The 18,888-nt window shown below is 38.0% G+C and overlaps 1 protein-coding gene across 1 annotated transcript in view; it reads right to left on the reverse strand.

Annotated features, from left to right (window-relative positions):
• The window catches only part of IL1RAPL2 (interleukin 1 receptor accessory protein like 2), a 738,026-nt gene that overhangs the window by 16,621 nt on the left and 702,517 nt on the right, over positions 1-18,888 (reverse strand). The window contains exon 8 of the mRNA XM_056125692.1: positions 2,797-2,940. Within this exon, the coding sequence (XP_055981667.1) occupies positions 2,797-2,940 (144 nt within the window). The remainder of the gene's footprint in view (positions 1-2,796; positions 2,941-18,888) is intronic.

An 18,888-nucleotide genomic window follows, 5' to 3' on the forward strand; every position in this document is an offset into this window, starting at 1 on the left:
AGTCATGACCCTTCACAATGAACCAAAGGTAAAGCACTTATGGTGCTGACTGTAGCACAAAAGGCGCTCTCAAAGCCATAATGTCAGATGTCCCAGAATCTCTAGGATGCCAGCTAGTGAGCAAACAGTGACGCAGATGCCACAGTTTAAAAATTCACTTCAGCTTTATGTAGGCAGCCAAGAAAGCCTCATGAATAGCCACAGCTGTTGTTCCCAAAGAGGAGCAAGATGGGTAGAGCAAATTCAACAGCATGATTCTAATAGGGTTAAAAACAAGACCTGAAAATTATTCTAAAACCCAATGGCACTTCAGTGACACCGCTTTGCTAGGCAAGGCTAATGAGCTGTTTTCCTTGTTAAATTATGTCAACTATGCACCATTTGAGGAACTAGAAAGTAGACCACAATACAGATAGAGGTAGGGGGTTCACACAGTTTTCAATAAGGAGGGATATTATGAATAAAGGAACCAAACTGCCTGTGAAGAAATTTTTCTGACCCCACAACTGCTATTCACTGTTCTAAAATCTCATTTTATGATGTTCAGTATCATGAAGGTACCCCTATTTTAAATCCAGTTCTAGGTAGTGCTAAATACAGTACTACCATTTACTTACTAAAGTGTAAAGATCGTGTAAATTGTTGATTATTGTATGCCCCTGCCATAGTATCTGTGTATGTCTCTCTCTCTCTCTCTCTCTCTCTCTCTCTCTCTCTCTCTCTGTGTGTGTTTGTGTATGTGTGTAGTCTTGATTATCTAAGAATATAAGTAAATGCATCATGCATGGTGACATCAGTATATCTGCTACCTGACTAGATTTTATTTTATAAAATATAGGGCATTCTTTTGCCGGAGAGAGTACAAAGTGTAAACTGCTTGCCTTTCATATAGCCAATGCATATAGCCAATTCAGATTTGATTCAGGGCACTCTGAGCACTGCCAAGGATGATCGCTGAGTACAGAGCTAGGAACTAGCCCTGAGCACCCCAAGGTATGCTCAAATTCTTTTAAAATTCATTGTAAAATTAACTTTCAGGAAATATAGCTATAGATTTGAACCAAAGAAAAATAGGCAAAAAATTAAACAAAATTAAAAAGTAAACTACGTCCAAAAGATACCAAAATATTTAAATTTTTAAGAAAGGTAAATTATCAAGTTCAGGACTCCACACAACTTTAATATACATATCTCCTTTCACAAGACATTTTTGCATGACACCAATTTATATGTATGTAAAATGGGTTAACATATCAAATATTTACAGATAGTAATTCAAGAAATATATTTTAAAACAAAAATTTGAAATGTTACATGATCCCATGTGGATTTGCAACCCTACAGTTTATGAAGCTACAATCTATTTAGCATCATAAAACCTGTTATTTTCAAAAGGTTTTTAATATTCATTTATTCATTTCACTATATACCTGCTAAGCCTTTGTATTAATTTCAGCAAATTACAGACTTTATGTACTAAATATCCAAGTTTCCATGAAGGAATATAAATATTTTAATTCTTCAATCTCAATGAACACTCTTAAAGTACTCCCACATTATGTACAAATTGCATTTTTACACTTCAAAAGATTGTTGGAAATCAATATATATAGACATAATTCTCTAGGCAAAATTTATGTATTACTCATCATCTTTGACTGTCTGGCCACACTGGAGAAGTTGATGTTAAGTGTAACATTTCATCATATCAATATTAATTTAATATTCAGTTATGCACTAGGATATTGGGTTTGAAAAATGAAGCTATTGTTGCTGCAAAACTTAACACATTTTATTATCTTTTATAGAGTTAAAATAGATCACTTATCTTCAATCTAAACCCTGGTTACCTATGCTATGGGTTTTGACCCCATAGAGGTTCAGGTAACTCAACGTGGAGGGCTTAAAAATTGGCAACAGTTAAAGGTTTTTAAATTTATGTTGATGAAAATTAATTCAAAATCAAAAATATGAATTTGAGGTATTTTTTGGCACAGTTCCCCCATGTTGTCTTTCTTCAATAAGAAAGGTCTGTAAGGAAAAAGGTTTAAGAAGCCCTGCTCAAACCCAGTATTTCTCAGAGGGCAATATTACCCCTAATCCTGTTAAGGCAGTAGTTTGATCCAGGTAGGTGGATTAGCCTGAGTGTAATTGGGGGTGTATTTTTGCTGTGATGAATAGTGGTGTGCATATGCCCATTTGAGTGTATGTTTTTGTGTCTTGGGGGGTAGTTACTAAGAAGCAAATTGCATTCTGAATTTCTACCCGTTATGTTCACTTTAGAATGATGGCTCTTTAGAATAATCTAAAATACTATTTTCAAATCCAGATTTATTTTGAAATTTAGAAAAAGTATCAATATAGCTTTTAGTCTGTTTCCTGCATTATTTTTGGTGCCAGGAAAGGAGCCATTCTTGGAGAAACACAAAATGTATCCTAATTTGTTTCTCACTAAGGGAGAGGGCTTTGACAAATTTTGTTTTATTGTTCGATCAATTAGTGTTTTATGTACTTCTATTTGGAAAAAATTCAAAAATTTCAAACTTATGGGAGAATTAAAAAATGAAACTTTTAAATAATGCTATGAATACCCAAATTTACCCGTTGCCAATATTTTTCCACTATGCTCTCTTTCTTGAGAAGTAATCTGAACATTAATTAAAAATCAATTTAATGTTTTACATTAGCCATTGTTATTTAAATATTTCAAAATGTATTTTTTAACAATCTCTTTATTTCTTAAGTAATCTTAGATTTTTCCCTTTAATTGAATTTGAACTATAGGAGATAGCTTACCATCAGTCGTTTCATCACCTCCAAAATGCTGCCTATAAAACAGCATTAATTCAATATTGTAGCATTTGTAGATGATCATGAGCAAAACAAGGAGGAGAAAGATTGCTCCCAGACCTCCTGCAAGTTCGATCCTGTAGATTAAATCTGGAATCAACAGAATAAATAGGGATAGGCAATTAAATCAGCACATTTTGGATTTTCTTGTATTTCTGGTCTGGAAAATGTGCAATCCATTCTGTTATTTTTTTCCAGATGATTCTTGCTTAGTGCACTAAGTAACTTTGTTATAATTGTGCATAAGACATTTTATTGTAAAATTAAATCTCTTTTAAAGACTTGGGTAGTTTTGTTATTGTTAATATTGAGTAAATCTGAGAAGAAACTCATTTCCAATTTGTTTTGAACACATTTAGTATCACATATACACTGAATTTTCACTTAAGCTTGTCACCATATTCTTGTAAACTGTAGCTTTAAGTAAATACATATATTGAAACCAATTTATTGTAGACTAATTGATATAAACAAGAGTTACTTTCTGGTTACAGAACATTACCCAAATTCTAGGGGCTAAACATCATCCTCAATGGGCAAAAAATGAACCTGAGAACGTTCCCTCTAAGATCAGGGACGAGACAAGGATGCCCACTTTCTCCACTGTTTGCCCACAGTTCAATATAGTACTGGAAGTACTTGCAATAGCAGTTAGGCAAGAAAAAGATATTAAGGGCATTCAGGTAGGAAAGGAAGAAATCAAGCTCTCACTATTTGCAGATGATATGATACTATACTTAGAGAACCCTAAAACCTCTACCAAGAAACTGCTCAAAAATAGACTTATATAGTAAAGTTGCAGGCTATAAAATCAATACCCAAAAGTCCATGGCTTTCCTATATGCAAATGATGAGAGAGAAGAAAGTGACATGAAAAAAAAACCAATCCCGTTCACAAGTGTCCCCCAGAAAATCAAATATCTAGGAATCAGCTTAACAAAGGAAGTAAAGGAACTATACAAAGAAAACTACAAAACACTACTTCAAGAAATAAAAGAGGACACGAGAAAATGGAAAAATACCCCCTGCTCATGGATCGGGAGAATCAACATTGTCAAAATGGCAATACTTCCTAAAGCATTGTACAAATTCAATGCAATCCCTAAAACGATACCCATGACATTCTTCAAAGAAATGGAACAAACACTCCTCAAATTCATATGGAACAATAAGCCCCCACTAATAGCTAAAGCAATTTTTTGGGAAAAAGGAAATGGGAGGAATCAACCTCCCTAACTTCAAACTCTACAATAAAGCAGTAATAATTAAAACAGCATGGTACTGGAACAAAGACAGAGCTGCAGACCAATGAAACAGGGTTGAATATACTGACATCTCCCCCAAGCATATGATCATCTAATCTTTGATAGGGAGCAAGGAATGTGTAAGTATAGGAAGGGGAGTCTCTTTAACAAATTGTGCTGGCAAAACTGGAAAGCTATATGCAAAAATGTAGGCTCCGATCTCTGCCTAACACCATGTACAAGAGTAAGATCAAAATGGATTAAAGACCCATCAAGGTATCAGAGCCATCAGATAATTGTACAGCTACCAGTGTGTCTGTATTTCACAGAATTCCATGTATGAGATTTTGCCAATGTACAGATATGGTACAACTGTTGTGGTGTAATGCCAACTGGATCAGAGATAGGGTGCAGGGGTTAGGGATAGGGAGTCTGGGAAAGATGTAATAATTTAGGTAAAGATCCATATAAAACTATGTAAACCATATAAAACCATGTATCCTGATTAGCTGTCCTGGATTCAAACACTGAAACACTAAGTTTTCAACCCACGCAGTAAATCTGTTTCTCATCAAAGAAAGAACATTTTAGACAAAATCTCTTTAAAGATCCCTTTTAGAACTCAGGCTGGGTAAGTCTATGAGTTCAAATAGTTAACATCTACCTTAAACTTTTAGGATCTTTTCTATTCTGAAGATATGAAACCTTGAACATAAATAAATCTCCCTGCCCACTTGGGATAGGAGATGCATGTCAAAAGTAGACATAGACCAAACATGATGGCCATTCAATACTCGCATCGCATACCACAAAACCCTAAAGGAGAGAGAGCAAAAGGGAATGCACCTGCCATAGAGGGGGTGTGGGGGGTAGGGAGAGGATGGAGGATGATGGGAGGATACTGGGAACATTGATGGTGGAGAACAGGCACTGGTAGAGGGATGTGTACTCGATCATTGTATGACTGAAATGCAAGTTCAAAAGTTTGTAAGTCTGTAACTGTAGCTCACGGTGATTCACTTAAAAATAAAAATTTTAAAAATAAGAAAATAAAAAATAAATAAAACAAAAAATGGATTAAAGACCTCAACATCAGACCGGAATCCATAAAGTTCATTGAAGACAATATTGGCAAAACCCTTCATGACATTGAAGTTAATGGTATCTTCAAAGATGTCACAGCACTGGCCAAGCAAGTGAAAACAGAGATGGACAAATGGGACTATCTTGAACTAAGAAGCTTCTGCACCTCCAAAGAAACAGTGACTAAAATACAAAGACAGTCTACAGAATGGGAAAGGATATTCGCCCAATACCCATCAGACAAGGGGCTGATATAAAGGATATACTAAGTACTGGTTGAATTCCAGAAGAAGAAAACATCCAACCCCATCAAAAATGGTGTGACAAAATGAACAGAAACTTTCTCAAAGAAGAATTCCGAATGGCTTAAAGGCACATGAGAAAATTCTCTACATCATTAATCATCAGGGAGATGCAGATCAAAACAACAATGAGATATTATTTCACACCACAGAGACTGGCCCACATCCAAAAGAACAAAAGCAACCTATGTTGGCACAGATGTGGCAAGAAAGGGACCCTTCTTCACTGCTTGTTGGAATACTGACTGGTTCAACCCTTTTGGAAAACAGTATGGTCGATTCTCAAAAAATTAGAAATTGAGCTCCCATTTGACCCAGCAATACCACTCCTGGGAATATTTCCCAGAGATGCAAAAAAGTATAGTCGAAGTGACATCTGCACTTGTTTGTTCATTGCAGCACTGTTTATAATAGCTAGAATCTGGAAAAAGCCTGAATGCCCGAGAACAAATGACTGGTTAAAGAAACTTTGGTACATCTACACAATGGAGTATTATGTAGCTGTTAGAAAAGATGAAGTCAGGAAATTTACATACAAGTGGTACTACATGGAAAATATTATGCTAAGCGAAATGAGTCAGAAAGAGAGGGACAGACACAGAAAAAATGCATTCATCTAGGGAACATAAAGTAACAAAATAGGAGACTAAAACCCAAGAATAGCCAAGATAAGTACCAGGAGGTTTACTCCATGGCTTGGAATCCAGCCGCACACGCTAGGGCAGCTCAGATAGAGAAGGCATCACCAAATTAAGGGTATTAGGAGGATCCTCCCAGGATGGGAGATTAGTAATGAGAGTAGACTATAGACCAAACATGATTGCCACTCATTGCCTCTTTTGCAAACCACAGTACATAAAAGGAGCAAGAGAACAAAAGGGAATGCCCTGCCACAGAGGCAGTGTGGGATGGGAGGATGGGTGGTGGGAAGGATACTGGAATCAGTGGTGGTGGAGAATGGGCACTGGGGGAGTTCTGGATATTCGATCATTGTATAACTGAAACCCAAGCACAAAAATTTGTAAGTCTACAACTGTACCTCATGGTGTTTCACTAATAACAAATTTTTAAAAAGGAATGAAAAAAAATTCTAGGGTCTTAAGTAAGTAGAGTGCTTGCCTTGAATGTAGCTGGTCTAGTTTTGATACCCTGAACCGTTTATGGACCGTCAAGCACCACCAAGAGTGATTCCTCAGTTGTTACCCATGAGAAAGTCCTGAGCACAACAGACTATAAGTCCACTCCCCGCCCCCAAATCACCAAAATCCTAAATATATGCTCAAAACACGTCTCATATTAAATAGTAACCTGTTTATTTATTCATTTATATATTTTTCCAGAGGCTTGTTCCAGTTAAGGGTTGTGAGTTATAGAATCTATCTCTACAGCACAGTGTGCAAGGTAGGAACTAACTCTGGGCAGGATGCCCTTCCAACATATGATGTATTCACAGATACTCACACATTATTGACACAAACCTAATGTGCACATGTTGGGTAGTGGAAAAGTGAGGTATCCAGAGAAAACACACAAATGGGGAGAATTTTCTATCTCCACATAGGCAGTGCTCTTGAACAAAAAAAAAGTTTATTGCTGTTTTAAGTGTATCTAACACAACTATTAGCATTGTTTTTCCTGGTTCCAGGGCAAATATTTTGGTGTTTCTGTAAAATTATCTTTCTAGCTCACAGAAATTATAATCTTGTACTTCTCAAGACACAGGTCTCACATCCACACCAATACTGGTTGTTACACTGTTTTTTGATGTGTTCTACTATCAATGATGTGAGGTAATACAGTTTTTTTTTAAATTTGCATATCTCTGATGATAATTGACACAGCGAATTTTTACGACAACATTTTTACTTTGAGGACATTTTTGTACATCTATTCTCCCTATATTTTGTAATAAGTTTTCTTGTATGTTTTCTTCTTAATATTTAAAAGTTCTTTTTATATCTTTTAGATTACATTATCTCAAATGAGTAGTAAGCAAATATTTTCTCACTATGTACATGTGTAAGTCCCTCTGTTCTATTTCTTCACTAAAGTCCAATATTTCATTGCTGAGTTTTACTTTAGTTTATTTATCAAGAAATATTAGTGCAATGTTGAAATCTTCATATGTTATTGCTTTGTTATAGACGGCTTTCTTTAAGGCTATTAGCAGTTGTTTAATGTATTTTGAAGGTCTCTTGTAGGTGTATATATATGTATATATATATTTAAATGTGTGAGTTATTCTTGAAATACATATCCTTTTATCATTAAGAAATGGTACTCTATGTCTCTTATGATTTTTTTAATTTATGAAGTCAGTATTATCTGATACCACTATGGCCACACCAGCCTTTTACTGGGGGTTGATTACTTGAAATATTATATTCCAACTTTTGAATTTGAGTCCATGTTTTCCTTTACTGTTCAAGTGTGTTTCTTGTAACCAGCACTAAGTGGGGTTCATTTTTCTAATCTATCCTGCTACTCTATGTCTCTTAACTGGTACATTTAGGCCATCAGCATTGAGTGAGATTATTGTAATGAAGTTTTGTGACAACTTTCTGTAGTTATTTAGTGTGATTGTAAGATTTGTATTACCTTAGAATAACTCTCCTTTTTAGTTATGCTTTTAGAGATGATTTTGAGTCTATGAAGTTCTTGAGCTGCTTTATATCAGTGAATTTGTATATGTTCCTTCATATCTAAATGAGTCCTTCTGGGTAAAGTATTCTCAATGAAGCATTAATTTAATTGAGATTTTTAAAACTATGTCCCACCTTTGTCATCAGGCCTAGGGTCTCACATGATAAATCCACTGTAAATCTTATCAGTGCTCATTGTATGTAATGTCTTTCTGTGACCTTGCCTCTATAAGTATTATAGATCTGCCTATGGCATTTGTCTTTGTGATTAGGATCTGTCTAGGAGTAATTTTATATGGATCTCTTTTATCTGTTCCTTCCAGCCTCTTGGACCTGGGAGCATTCACTCCTCAGGCTGGTAACACCTCAGTATTATGTTTTAGACTGCTGCTTCTTCATGGGTGTTGCCTTCATGAAACACTGGGCCCCAATGGTTCTTAATTATTCTTAATTAATTAATTAATCCCAGTATTCTTTGCTTCCTGTTCATTTATTTTGAGACTTTTTTCTATCTTCTGCTGTTCTTTGGAGGTTCCCTTCACTTTCTCTTGGAGTTCATTGAATATCTCTTCAGCTATTGTTACTCTGCTTTGAAGTCCTCCAGTGGGTTTTTCATATCATTTGCCAAATTTGCTTAGTCATTTCTGCTTGTAGTTTTCTAATTTCGTCTCTCATATCAAAGAAGGCCTTTGATTCTGTTGAGATGGAAGCAGTCATTGAAGCCCTAGCCAAACAGGGCGTTCAAACTCAATACATCAGGATCTTCAATACATGAGCTCTATTACAGATTCACTATCAGGATCTCACCATTCCACAAAGAAGTGATCATCCATATCAAGAGAGGGGTTCGACAGAGTTATACCATTTCACTGAAACTCTTCAGTGCCACCCTCAAGAATGTCATGCGGTGACTGGAATGGGAAGGAATGGTAGTGAAAATAGATGGTCGTCAACTACACCACCTACGCTTCGCTGATGACATGGTTCTCATAACACCAAACATTAGCCAAATGGTTCAAATGTTGGCCGACTTCGACCGTGAGGGTGGAAATATTGGATTACAGCTGAATCTCATGAGGACAATGTTTATGAGAAATGGTCTCGATCCTGATATTCCATTCACTGTCAATGGAATGAACATTTCCGAATGCAACAGTTATGTGTACCTAGGTTGAGAAGTAAACATGACCAATGACCTGGCACATGAGTTGTGCAGGAGGAAGAAGTCTTCAAGAGTGTCGAAGAAATAGCTAAGAGGACAAAATATCTCTGGCTCTGAGCACATATCTTAGCTTCCACTGTTCTTCCTGCATTAACATATGCCTCAGACATCTGGGTCCCACGAAAACAGGATGAGAACGCTATTTGGGTCTTCCAAAGAGGAATTGAAAGAGCTATGCTTGGAGTATCATGCTTCACTCAAATGAGAGAAAGAATCCAGAGTTCCAACCTCTCTGCCAACGGTCAAGAATCAGGACGCTGTCTTGTTTGCCAATGTGTCGAAAATCAGATGGGCTGGACACGTAATGAGATTTGGTGATGACCGTTGGACTAGAGCCATTACCAACTGGATTCCAGAGGATGTCAAAAGATCACATGGCCGCCCCCCTATGAGATGGTCAGACTTCTTCGTCAAGACCTGAATGATCGGTTTGAGGCTCTTCATGTTCCTTGATCGAGCAGATGCCATTGGGCTACACTAGCACGTGACAGGGATGAATAGAGATGTTACTGGCACCCGCTCGAGCAACTCTATGAGTAACGGAATGTCAAGTGATCAAGTGATCTCCTTGTGTTTTACTGCATATCTATTCCATTGCTTCTTTATGCTCCCTAAATATTTTTAACATTTCCTCTCTATGACCTTATCAGAGAGGTCATACAACTGTTTATTTCTGGTGGAATCTTTAGAGATACCATCGTCAGTTACTAAGTGTTGTGATGTTCTGCGCTGCTTTCCAATTGTGCCTCTTGCACTTTGGAGATGAGTTCTGTGTTTTGTTGTGTGGATGAACATCTAGAGTTTGAATGTTGGTGTATTCTCTTTGTGAGATATGATGAAGTGAATAAAATTGCCGTTGCATTAGCAACCTCTCGCTTCATGGGATCCTGACCACCCTTGTGGTGAAATGGCACAATTCTGAGAGAGGCTTCCTAGCTATTTGAGTTAATTATTTTACAAGTGGCCTTCCTTGCTCTAAATAATGTACAAAAAAGATACGATAAGTGCATTCATATTGGAAAAGAAGTGAAACTCAAATTTTTCAGATGATGACACAATACTATTTTAAGAAAAGTCTACAGATTACAAGAAATAATAAATATATAAAGTGTCAGCTACAAAACAAAAACATAGAAATCTGTAGCATTTCTATTGCAAAAATGAAATTAAGGAGAGAAATTCTTAAACAATGCCATTTACAAAGTTGTTCATAATATAGTTGTTTCAGACATTCGATGCTCCAACACCAATCCCACAACCAGTGGAACCTTCCCTTTACAATTGTCACCAGTTTTCCACTTACCCCCAAGTCTTCCCTTTGTTAGGCACAAAATAACTAGTTTTATATTGCTTGTTTCAACAAAATGACTAAAGGAATTATCAAAATAATTAAGTAAAATAAAATTTTTTAACATTGTTATGTCTTACAATGGGGTCATTAAAGTCATTTTTGAGGGTTTACTAAGCTATGTGCTGCTATTAGAACCTTCTGTGTTATTGTATTTGTTTATTGAGTTTAGTTGGCTTCTATCATATTTTCCCATCTAATTTGCTTTACCATTTCTTGGTTGTCAGTATTGTCAAATTTGGAGGTGATGTGCAGCCACATATATGGCCATGCATTCCAGAAACTCAGGATCTGTAGAACTGGATTGATGAGTTTCAGTGTCTTGGCTTGGCTTGCATCTCTTCCAAGATTATTGGTGAATTTAAAAGCTGGACTGTTTATATGGGGCAGCTGTGGGAGGTGTATATGGTTGGTGGGGCTTTAAGCAATATGGAGGGGAGTGGAAGAGTAGGATACCTGCCCCCACTCTGAAAAGACCCCAGAGTTCTCAGCCCCAAAACTGGTGTACCTGGAATTTTTGTCAGCTTGGTGTCTCTGTATAGAATAATCGTGAAGTAGTGAAGTTGGTCCATTTGCTCACTCAGGACGAGGACAGCAGGAATCAACCTGTACCCTCCTGAGGGAGCACCAGAATTTTCAGCCCAAAGACTGGTGTACCAATGATTTTTAGCTGCTTGGCTTGCATTGCTTCCAAGACTAATGACGAAGCTAGGAAACTTGGCTGTGGTTTGCATTGTGGTAACTATGTGATATGGACAGAAAATTTCAACAAGATAACTAGGGAATCAATGAGGCCTTTTCTTCATCTGTAACCACATTTCCTGAAGGCAGATGCAATTACATCCTCTGTTGTCACTAAGTTCTCAGGAATAATTCTTAAGAAGCTGCTCAAAAGTAAGCAGTGATACCACCTGGGTGCTTTCTAGGGTATTCAGTCTTGTGGGGTTCTAGAAGCAGACCCCCCAGAAATTGGTGGAGTGTTCCAGAGCACAGTGCTCATTCAGAGGCATCCAACTATCCCTCCAGTGGTCTTTGATCCAGAAGGCAAGAGAATTTTTTAAAATTCCTTAAAACTCTGCCTTAGAAAGAGAGGTATGTGGGAATCAGCTTAACAGAAGAGGTGAAAGACTTTTCAAAGGAAATTATAAACAACTACTGAAAGAAATAAAAAAGACATTTACTAATGAAAAAAACAACCTTTCATGGACTGGAAGGATTGATATTCTCACAATGACAATTCTACTCAAAGCACTATATAGATTCATTGCAATACTCATAAAAAATATCCACTACAGAGGGGCTAGAGAGATAGAACAGCAGGTGGGCATCAATCTTGGATGTAGCGAACCTGAGTTGATTCCCTGGTGCACCATGTGGTTTCCTAAGCACCAAAAGGAGTTATCCTTGAGCACAGAGCCAGGAGTAAGCCCAAGCACAGCTGAGTGTGACCCCCAAACAATAAAACTACCCATTACAGTATTTAAAAACATAGACTAAATCTTGTAGAAATTTGAATGGATTTTTAAAAGACTATGAATAACCAAATAATTCATATAAGTAAAAGAATATGGGAGGATTCTCTTTACTAAATTTTAAATTGTATTATTAAGCCATGTTAAGCACAAAAGTGTGGTACTTGAATAAATACAAATACTTAGACCATTGGGATAGAATTGAGAGCCCAAGTACAGATACTTATGTATCTGCTACTTTTAATGATCTCTTAGCACCAGTATCATCAACCCATCTCTGAATACATTCTTTGTTTTTCTAATGGTTTCTCGAGAGAAATTATCCAGGATCTTCATAAAAATTAACGATTAAGTTTAAGAGCAAAGATAAACTTAAACGGAATGCAATTCAAGAGAAATACGTTGTTGGTCTATAGCATTTTCACACACACACACACACACACACACATATATATATATATATATATATATATATATATATATATACATTGCCTTATGGATAAAGATTGCTGTTTTCAGTTTATAAATGAAGAATCTGAGATGAAGACATTTAATTCACTTATCCAAGAAGTTCTTAAGAGCCAAGAGTACCTTATATTCATACTTATGTCTTCTTAAATAAGAACATAATTATACATTTTAGCCTGCAGAGTGTCAATAGAAAATTTGTTTCTCGACTCCTGACGGCGGTGCCCATCTCAACTTAGATCCAGGTCAACACAGCTGCCGGCTCGCGACCCTGGGACCTCCATCTTTCCCTGCAGGACCCCAGGTGTCCCCCAAGATGCCTGAAGAGAAGCAGTTTTGAGCGTCTGCCCTGCCCTCTTCACTCCTGACGGCGGCGCCCATCTCATCCCAAACCCAGGGTTCTGTAGAGGCGTGGCCTCCTCAAAAGTGGGCGTGGCCTCAAAGTGGGCGTGGCTTAATTTCCGGCGGGCCAACGCTCACGCGGCCACATGTTGTTTTCCCATACTAAGGAACCTAGTCCCCAAGGAATCCAGTTCCCAACCTACTCAGCAATATGAAGAAACAAAGAAAATCTCCAACACAAGGGGAGAACAACGAAAACAATCTAGACCATTCCGACAATACAGCTCACCTAAGGGACCTCTCTGACATAGAATTCAGATACGAAGTCATCAAGATGTTCAATCAACTCAATGAAACAGTCAGACAGACAGCCAGTAATACCACAGAAAAAATCGACAAATTACGAGAAGAAATGAGAGCAGAAATGTCACGATTAAAAGACTCCATAGATGAAATGAGAAACTCAGTTTCTTCTCTTAAAAATAGAATGAACATAGCTGAAGAGAGAATCAGTGAGCTGGAAGATCAGCTGCAACAAGCCAACACGCAACAACAAACAGTGGCAAGGGACCTCAAAATGGCTCTACAGAGAATCAGAGTCCTAGCAGATGATTCCAAGAGGAACAATATTAGAATCATGGGACTACCTGAACCTCAGGGAAACAATCCCAACGAAAAAAACACTGTCAAACAAATCATTGCGGAAAACTTCCCAGAGCTGCACAATGCAGCCACTCAGGTTCAAGGAGCCCGAAGGGTGCCAGCTAAAAGAGACCCCAACAAAAACACTCCAAGACATAGCATAGTTAGAATGATCGATTCTGCCGCTAGAGACACAATACTACAAGCAGCAAGAGCAAAGAAGGAAATCACATACAAAGGAGCATCCCTTAGATTCACAGCAGACCTATCAGAGGAAACCCTACAAGCCCGAAGGCAGTGGCGAGATATAGTCAAAAAACTCACGGAAATGAATGCTTCCCCAAGAATACTCTATCCGGATAAACTCTCCCTCAAAATCGAAGGAACGGTACACTACTTTATAGATAAACAGCAGCTCAGGAACTTCATAGACTCAAAACCAAACCTAAAGCAAGGCCTAAAGGGGCTACTATAAGAAAAGACAAACCCTACAACCACAACACACCCGCACAGAAAGATGACACAAAACCCCATAACCTTTCTCTCTCTCAATGTCAACGGTCTAAATTCACCATTTAAGAGACACAGAGTGGCAAAATGGATACAGAGACAGAACCCAACATTCTGCTGCCTACAAGAAACTCACCTCAACAGCCAGAGCAAACACAGACTCAAAGTCAAAGGATGGAAAACAGTCCTGCAAGCACACAACTCCCTCAAAAAAGCTGGGGTGGCCATACTAGTATCCGACAACATTAATTTCACCTTGAAAAAGATTAGAAGGGACAGTGAAGGCTATTTTCTCTTCATCAAGGGATACGTACAACAGGAAGAAATCACACTCTTAAATGTATACGCACCTAATGAGGGAACAGCTAAATATTTAAAACAACTGCTAACAGATTTTAAGGAGGACATCACTACCAACACAATAGTACTTGGAGACTTCAACATCGCCTTATCACCTTTGGATAGATCAACAAGAACAAAACCCAGCAAGGAATTATTGGCTTTGAAAGAAGTAATAGAAGAGAAAGGGCTTATGGACTTATACGGGGCTTTACACCCCAAAAAGAAAGAATACACATTCTTCTCCAGTGCGCACGGAACATTTTCCAAAATAGACCATGTGCTAGGACACAAAACATACCTCAACAGAATCAAGAAGATAGAAATAGTATCAGCCATCTTTTCAGACCATGATGCACTGAGGATAGAAGTGAATCACACAAAGACACGGAGAACCAAATCAAACACCTGGAAATTAAACAACTCGATGCTGAACAATGAGTGGGTCAGGAACGAAGTCAAGGATGAAATCAAAAGATACCTGGAAACAAATGAGAATGAAGACACAAACTACCAGAACTTATGGGATGCAGCGAAAGCAGTATTAAGGGGAAAATTTATAGCTCTGCAAGCATATCTTAAGTCGATAGAAACAATGCACATAAACAATTTGACCTCACAGCTCAAGACCTCAGAAAAGGATCAACAGAAAGAGCCTAAATCAGGCAGAAGGAAAGAGATCATAAAACTTAGAGCAGAAATCAATGACATGGAAAACAAAGAAACAATCCGAAAGATCAATGAAACCAAGAGCTGGTTCTTCGAGAAAATAAATAAGATAGATAAACCACTAGCAACACTCACAAAGAAACAGAGAGAGAGAACCCTAATAAATCGAATCAAATAAGAATGGGGATATCACAACAGAAACTAAAGAAATTCAAGAGATCATCAGAGACTACTTTGAAAGTCTGTATGCCACGAAACACGAGAACCTGGAAGAAATGGATAAATTCCTGGATTCCTACCATCTCCCAAAGCTGAATCAAGAAGATATAGAGTACCTGAATAGACCTATTCACATCAAGGAAATTGAAACTGTAATCAAAAGTCTTCCCAAAAACAAAAGCCCAGGCCCAGACGGATTTACTAACGAATTTTTCCAAACATTTAAAGAGGACCTATTGCCAATTCTTGTCAAGCTTTTCCAGGAAATTGAAAAAACAGAAACTCTCCCAACAGCTTCTATGAAGCCCATATCTCTCTAATACCAAAAGGAAACCAAGACACCGCAAGAAAAGAAAACTACAGGCCAATATCCCTGATGAACACGGATGCGAAGATTCTCAACAAAATACTATCCAATAGAGTACAACAACTCATCAAAAAGATCATACATCATGACCAAGTGGGATTCATCCCAGGGATGCAAGGATGGTTCAACATTCGGAAATCAATCAACATAATCCATCATATCAACAAAAGAAAAGATAAAAATCATATGATCATATCAATAGCACCCATTCATGATGAAAACCCTTGCCAAAATGGGCATAGAGGGGACTTTCCTCAATATAGTTAAAGCCATCTGCCACAAACCTACAGCAAAGATCATCCTCAATGGGGAAAAACTGAGACCCTTCCCCCTAAGGTCAGACAAGGATGCCCACTCTCTCCACTACTGTTCAATATAGTACTGGAAGTACTTGCAATAGCGATTAGGCAAGAAAAAGATATTAAGGGCATCCAGATAGGGAAAGAAGAAATTAAGCTCTCACTATTCGCAGATGACATGATACTATACTTAGAGAACCCTAAAACCTCTACCAAGAAACTCCTAGAAACAATATGCTTGTATATTAAAGTTGCAGGCTATAAAATCAATACCCAAAAATCCATGGCATTCCTTTACGCAAATAGTGAAAGAGAAGAAAGTGACATCAAGAAAACAATCCCATTCACAATTGTGCCCCAGAAAATCAAGTATCTAGGAATCAGCTTAACTAAGGAAGTAAAGGACCTGTACAAAGAAAACTACAAAACGCTACTTCAGGAAATAAAAGAGGACACGTGGAAATGGAAAAATATCCCCTGTTCATGGATGGGGAGAATCAACATCATCAAAATCGCAATACTTCCCAAAGCACTGCACAAATTCAATGCAATCCCTATAAGGATACCCATGACATTCTTCAAAGAAATGGAGCAAACACTCCTGAAATTTATATGGAACAATAAGCCCCCACGAAGAGCTAAAGCAATTCTTGGGAAAAAGAAAATGGGAGGAATCAACCTCCCTAACTTCAAACTCTACTACAAGGCAGTAATAATTAAAACAGCATGGTACTGGAACAAAAGCAGAGCTGCAGACCAATGGAACAGAGTTGAATATACTGACATTTCCTCCCAAACATATAATCATCTAATTTTTGATAAGGGGCAAGAAAAGTGAAATGGAGCAGGGAAAGCCTGTTCAATAAACTGTGCTGACAAAATTGGACGGCTACATGCAAAAAATTGGGCTCAGATCTCTGCCTAACACCATGCACAAAAGTAAGATCAAAATGGATTTATGACCTCAACATCAGACCAGAATCCATAATGTTTATTGAAGTAAAGTCGGCAAAACTCTCCATGATATTAAAGCTAATGATATCTTCAAAGATGTCACACCACTGGCCGAGCAAGTGAAAGCAGAGCTAGACAAATGGGACTATCTTAAACTAAGAAGCTTCTGCACCTCAAAAGAAACAGTGACCAAAATACAAGGACAGCCTACAGAATGGGAAAGGATATTCACCAAGTACACATCCGACAAGGGGTTGATATCAAGGATATACAAGGTACTGGTTAAACTCCACAAGAAGAAATCACCCAACCGCATCAAAAAATGGGGTGAGGAAATGAACAGAAACTTTCGCAAAGAAGAAATTCGAATGGCAAAAAGGCACATGAGAAAATGCTCTACATCACTAATCATCAGAGAGATGCAGATCAAAACCACAATGAGATATCATTTCACACCACAGACACTGGCCCACATCCACAAGAACAAAAGCAACTGGTACTGGTGCAGATGTGGCGAGAAAGGGACCCTCCTTCACTGCTGGTGGGAATGCCGGCTGGTCCAACCCTTTTGGAAAACAGTATGGACGACTCTCAAAAAATTAGAATTTGATCTGCCATTTGACCCAGCTATAGCACTCCTGGGAATATATCCCAGAGAGGCAAAAAGGTATAGTCGAAGTGACATCTGCAATTGTTTGTTCATTGCAGCACTCTTTACAATAGCCAGAATCTGGAAAAAACCTGAGTGCCCAAGAACAGATGACTGGTTAAAGAAACTTTGGTACATCTACACAATGGAGCACTATGTAGCTGTTAGAAAAGATGAAGTTATGAAATTTACATACAAGTCGTACTACATGGAAAGTATCATGTTAAGCGAAATGAGTCAGAAAGAGCGGGATAGACACAGAAAGATTGCATTCAGGGAACATAAAGCAACAAAAAGGGAGATTAACACTCAGGAATGGCTGAGATTAGTACCAGGAATTTTGCTCCATGAATGGAAGGCCAGCCACACGTTCTAGGTGAAAAGAAGTTCAGATAGAGAAGAGAGCACCAAATGAAGGGTGTTGTGAGGACCCTCCCAGGGTGGGAGAAGCATGCTAAAAGTAGTCTATAGACCAAACATGATTGCCACTCAAAGCCTCTCTTGCAAAACACAGTACCCAAAAGAAGAGAGAGAGAACAAGGGGGAATACCCTGCCACAGAGGCAGGATGGGACGGGGGGAATGGGGGGTGTGGGGGATGCTGGGACCCGTGGTGATGGATGACGGGCACTGATGGAGGGATGGGCACTTGATCATTGTATAACTGAAACCCAAGCACAAAATTTGTAAGCCTATAACTGTACCTCATGGTGTTTCACTAATAAAAAAAGGAAAAAAAAGAAAATTTGTTTCTTCACAGAACTGTTTCAATGCTCCCTGAGAACAAGTGACTTAGAGTGAAATTTTACTCCTTTAGTTATTTCAATTACAAAGAAAGAAGTTAAACTAAAATTTACCAGACACAATGAAAGAACTGACTAGATTGCAGGCACTTCATTGGAGGGTGCTAGAGAATCCTGTAATTTTACCAGAGAAGGTGGAAGTGCTCCCTGGAGCCCAGATTTAGGTTTTAGATTTCATGATGAGAGAAGGAATTTTGTCTTCAAAAGGAAGTGGAATGAGAGAAGAGATGGTCATAGCTAGAGACAGCATGACCAATCAGAAGAGTCATTGGGTGGAAATGTAAGAAACATAAATAAATGTCACTCTTTTTGAGTAAAGAGGGAAGGGAATGAATGGAAAAAAGAATGAAACTATCGTCTGTGAGAGACAACTAAGTTAATAAAGAATATTATGAGGACACATATGAGTAGGGACAGGGAATTGAAATATACCTCTGTTTGTCTGATGCAAGACATTGTCATTTA

The sequence above is a fragment of the Sorex fumeus genome, unplaced genomic scaffold (assembly GCF_029834395.1).
Source record: "Sorex fumeus unplaced genomic scaffold, SorFum_2.1 ptg000058l, whole genome shotgun sequence".
Classification (NCBI taxonomy): domain Eukaryota; kingdom Metazoa; phylum Chordata; class Mammalia; order Eulipotyphla; family Soricidae; genus Sorex; species Sorex fumeus.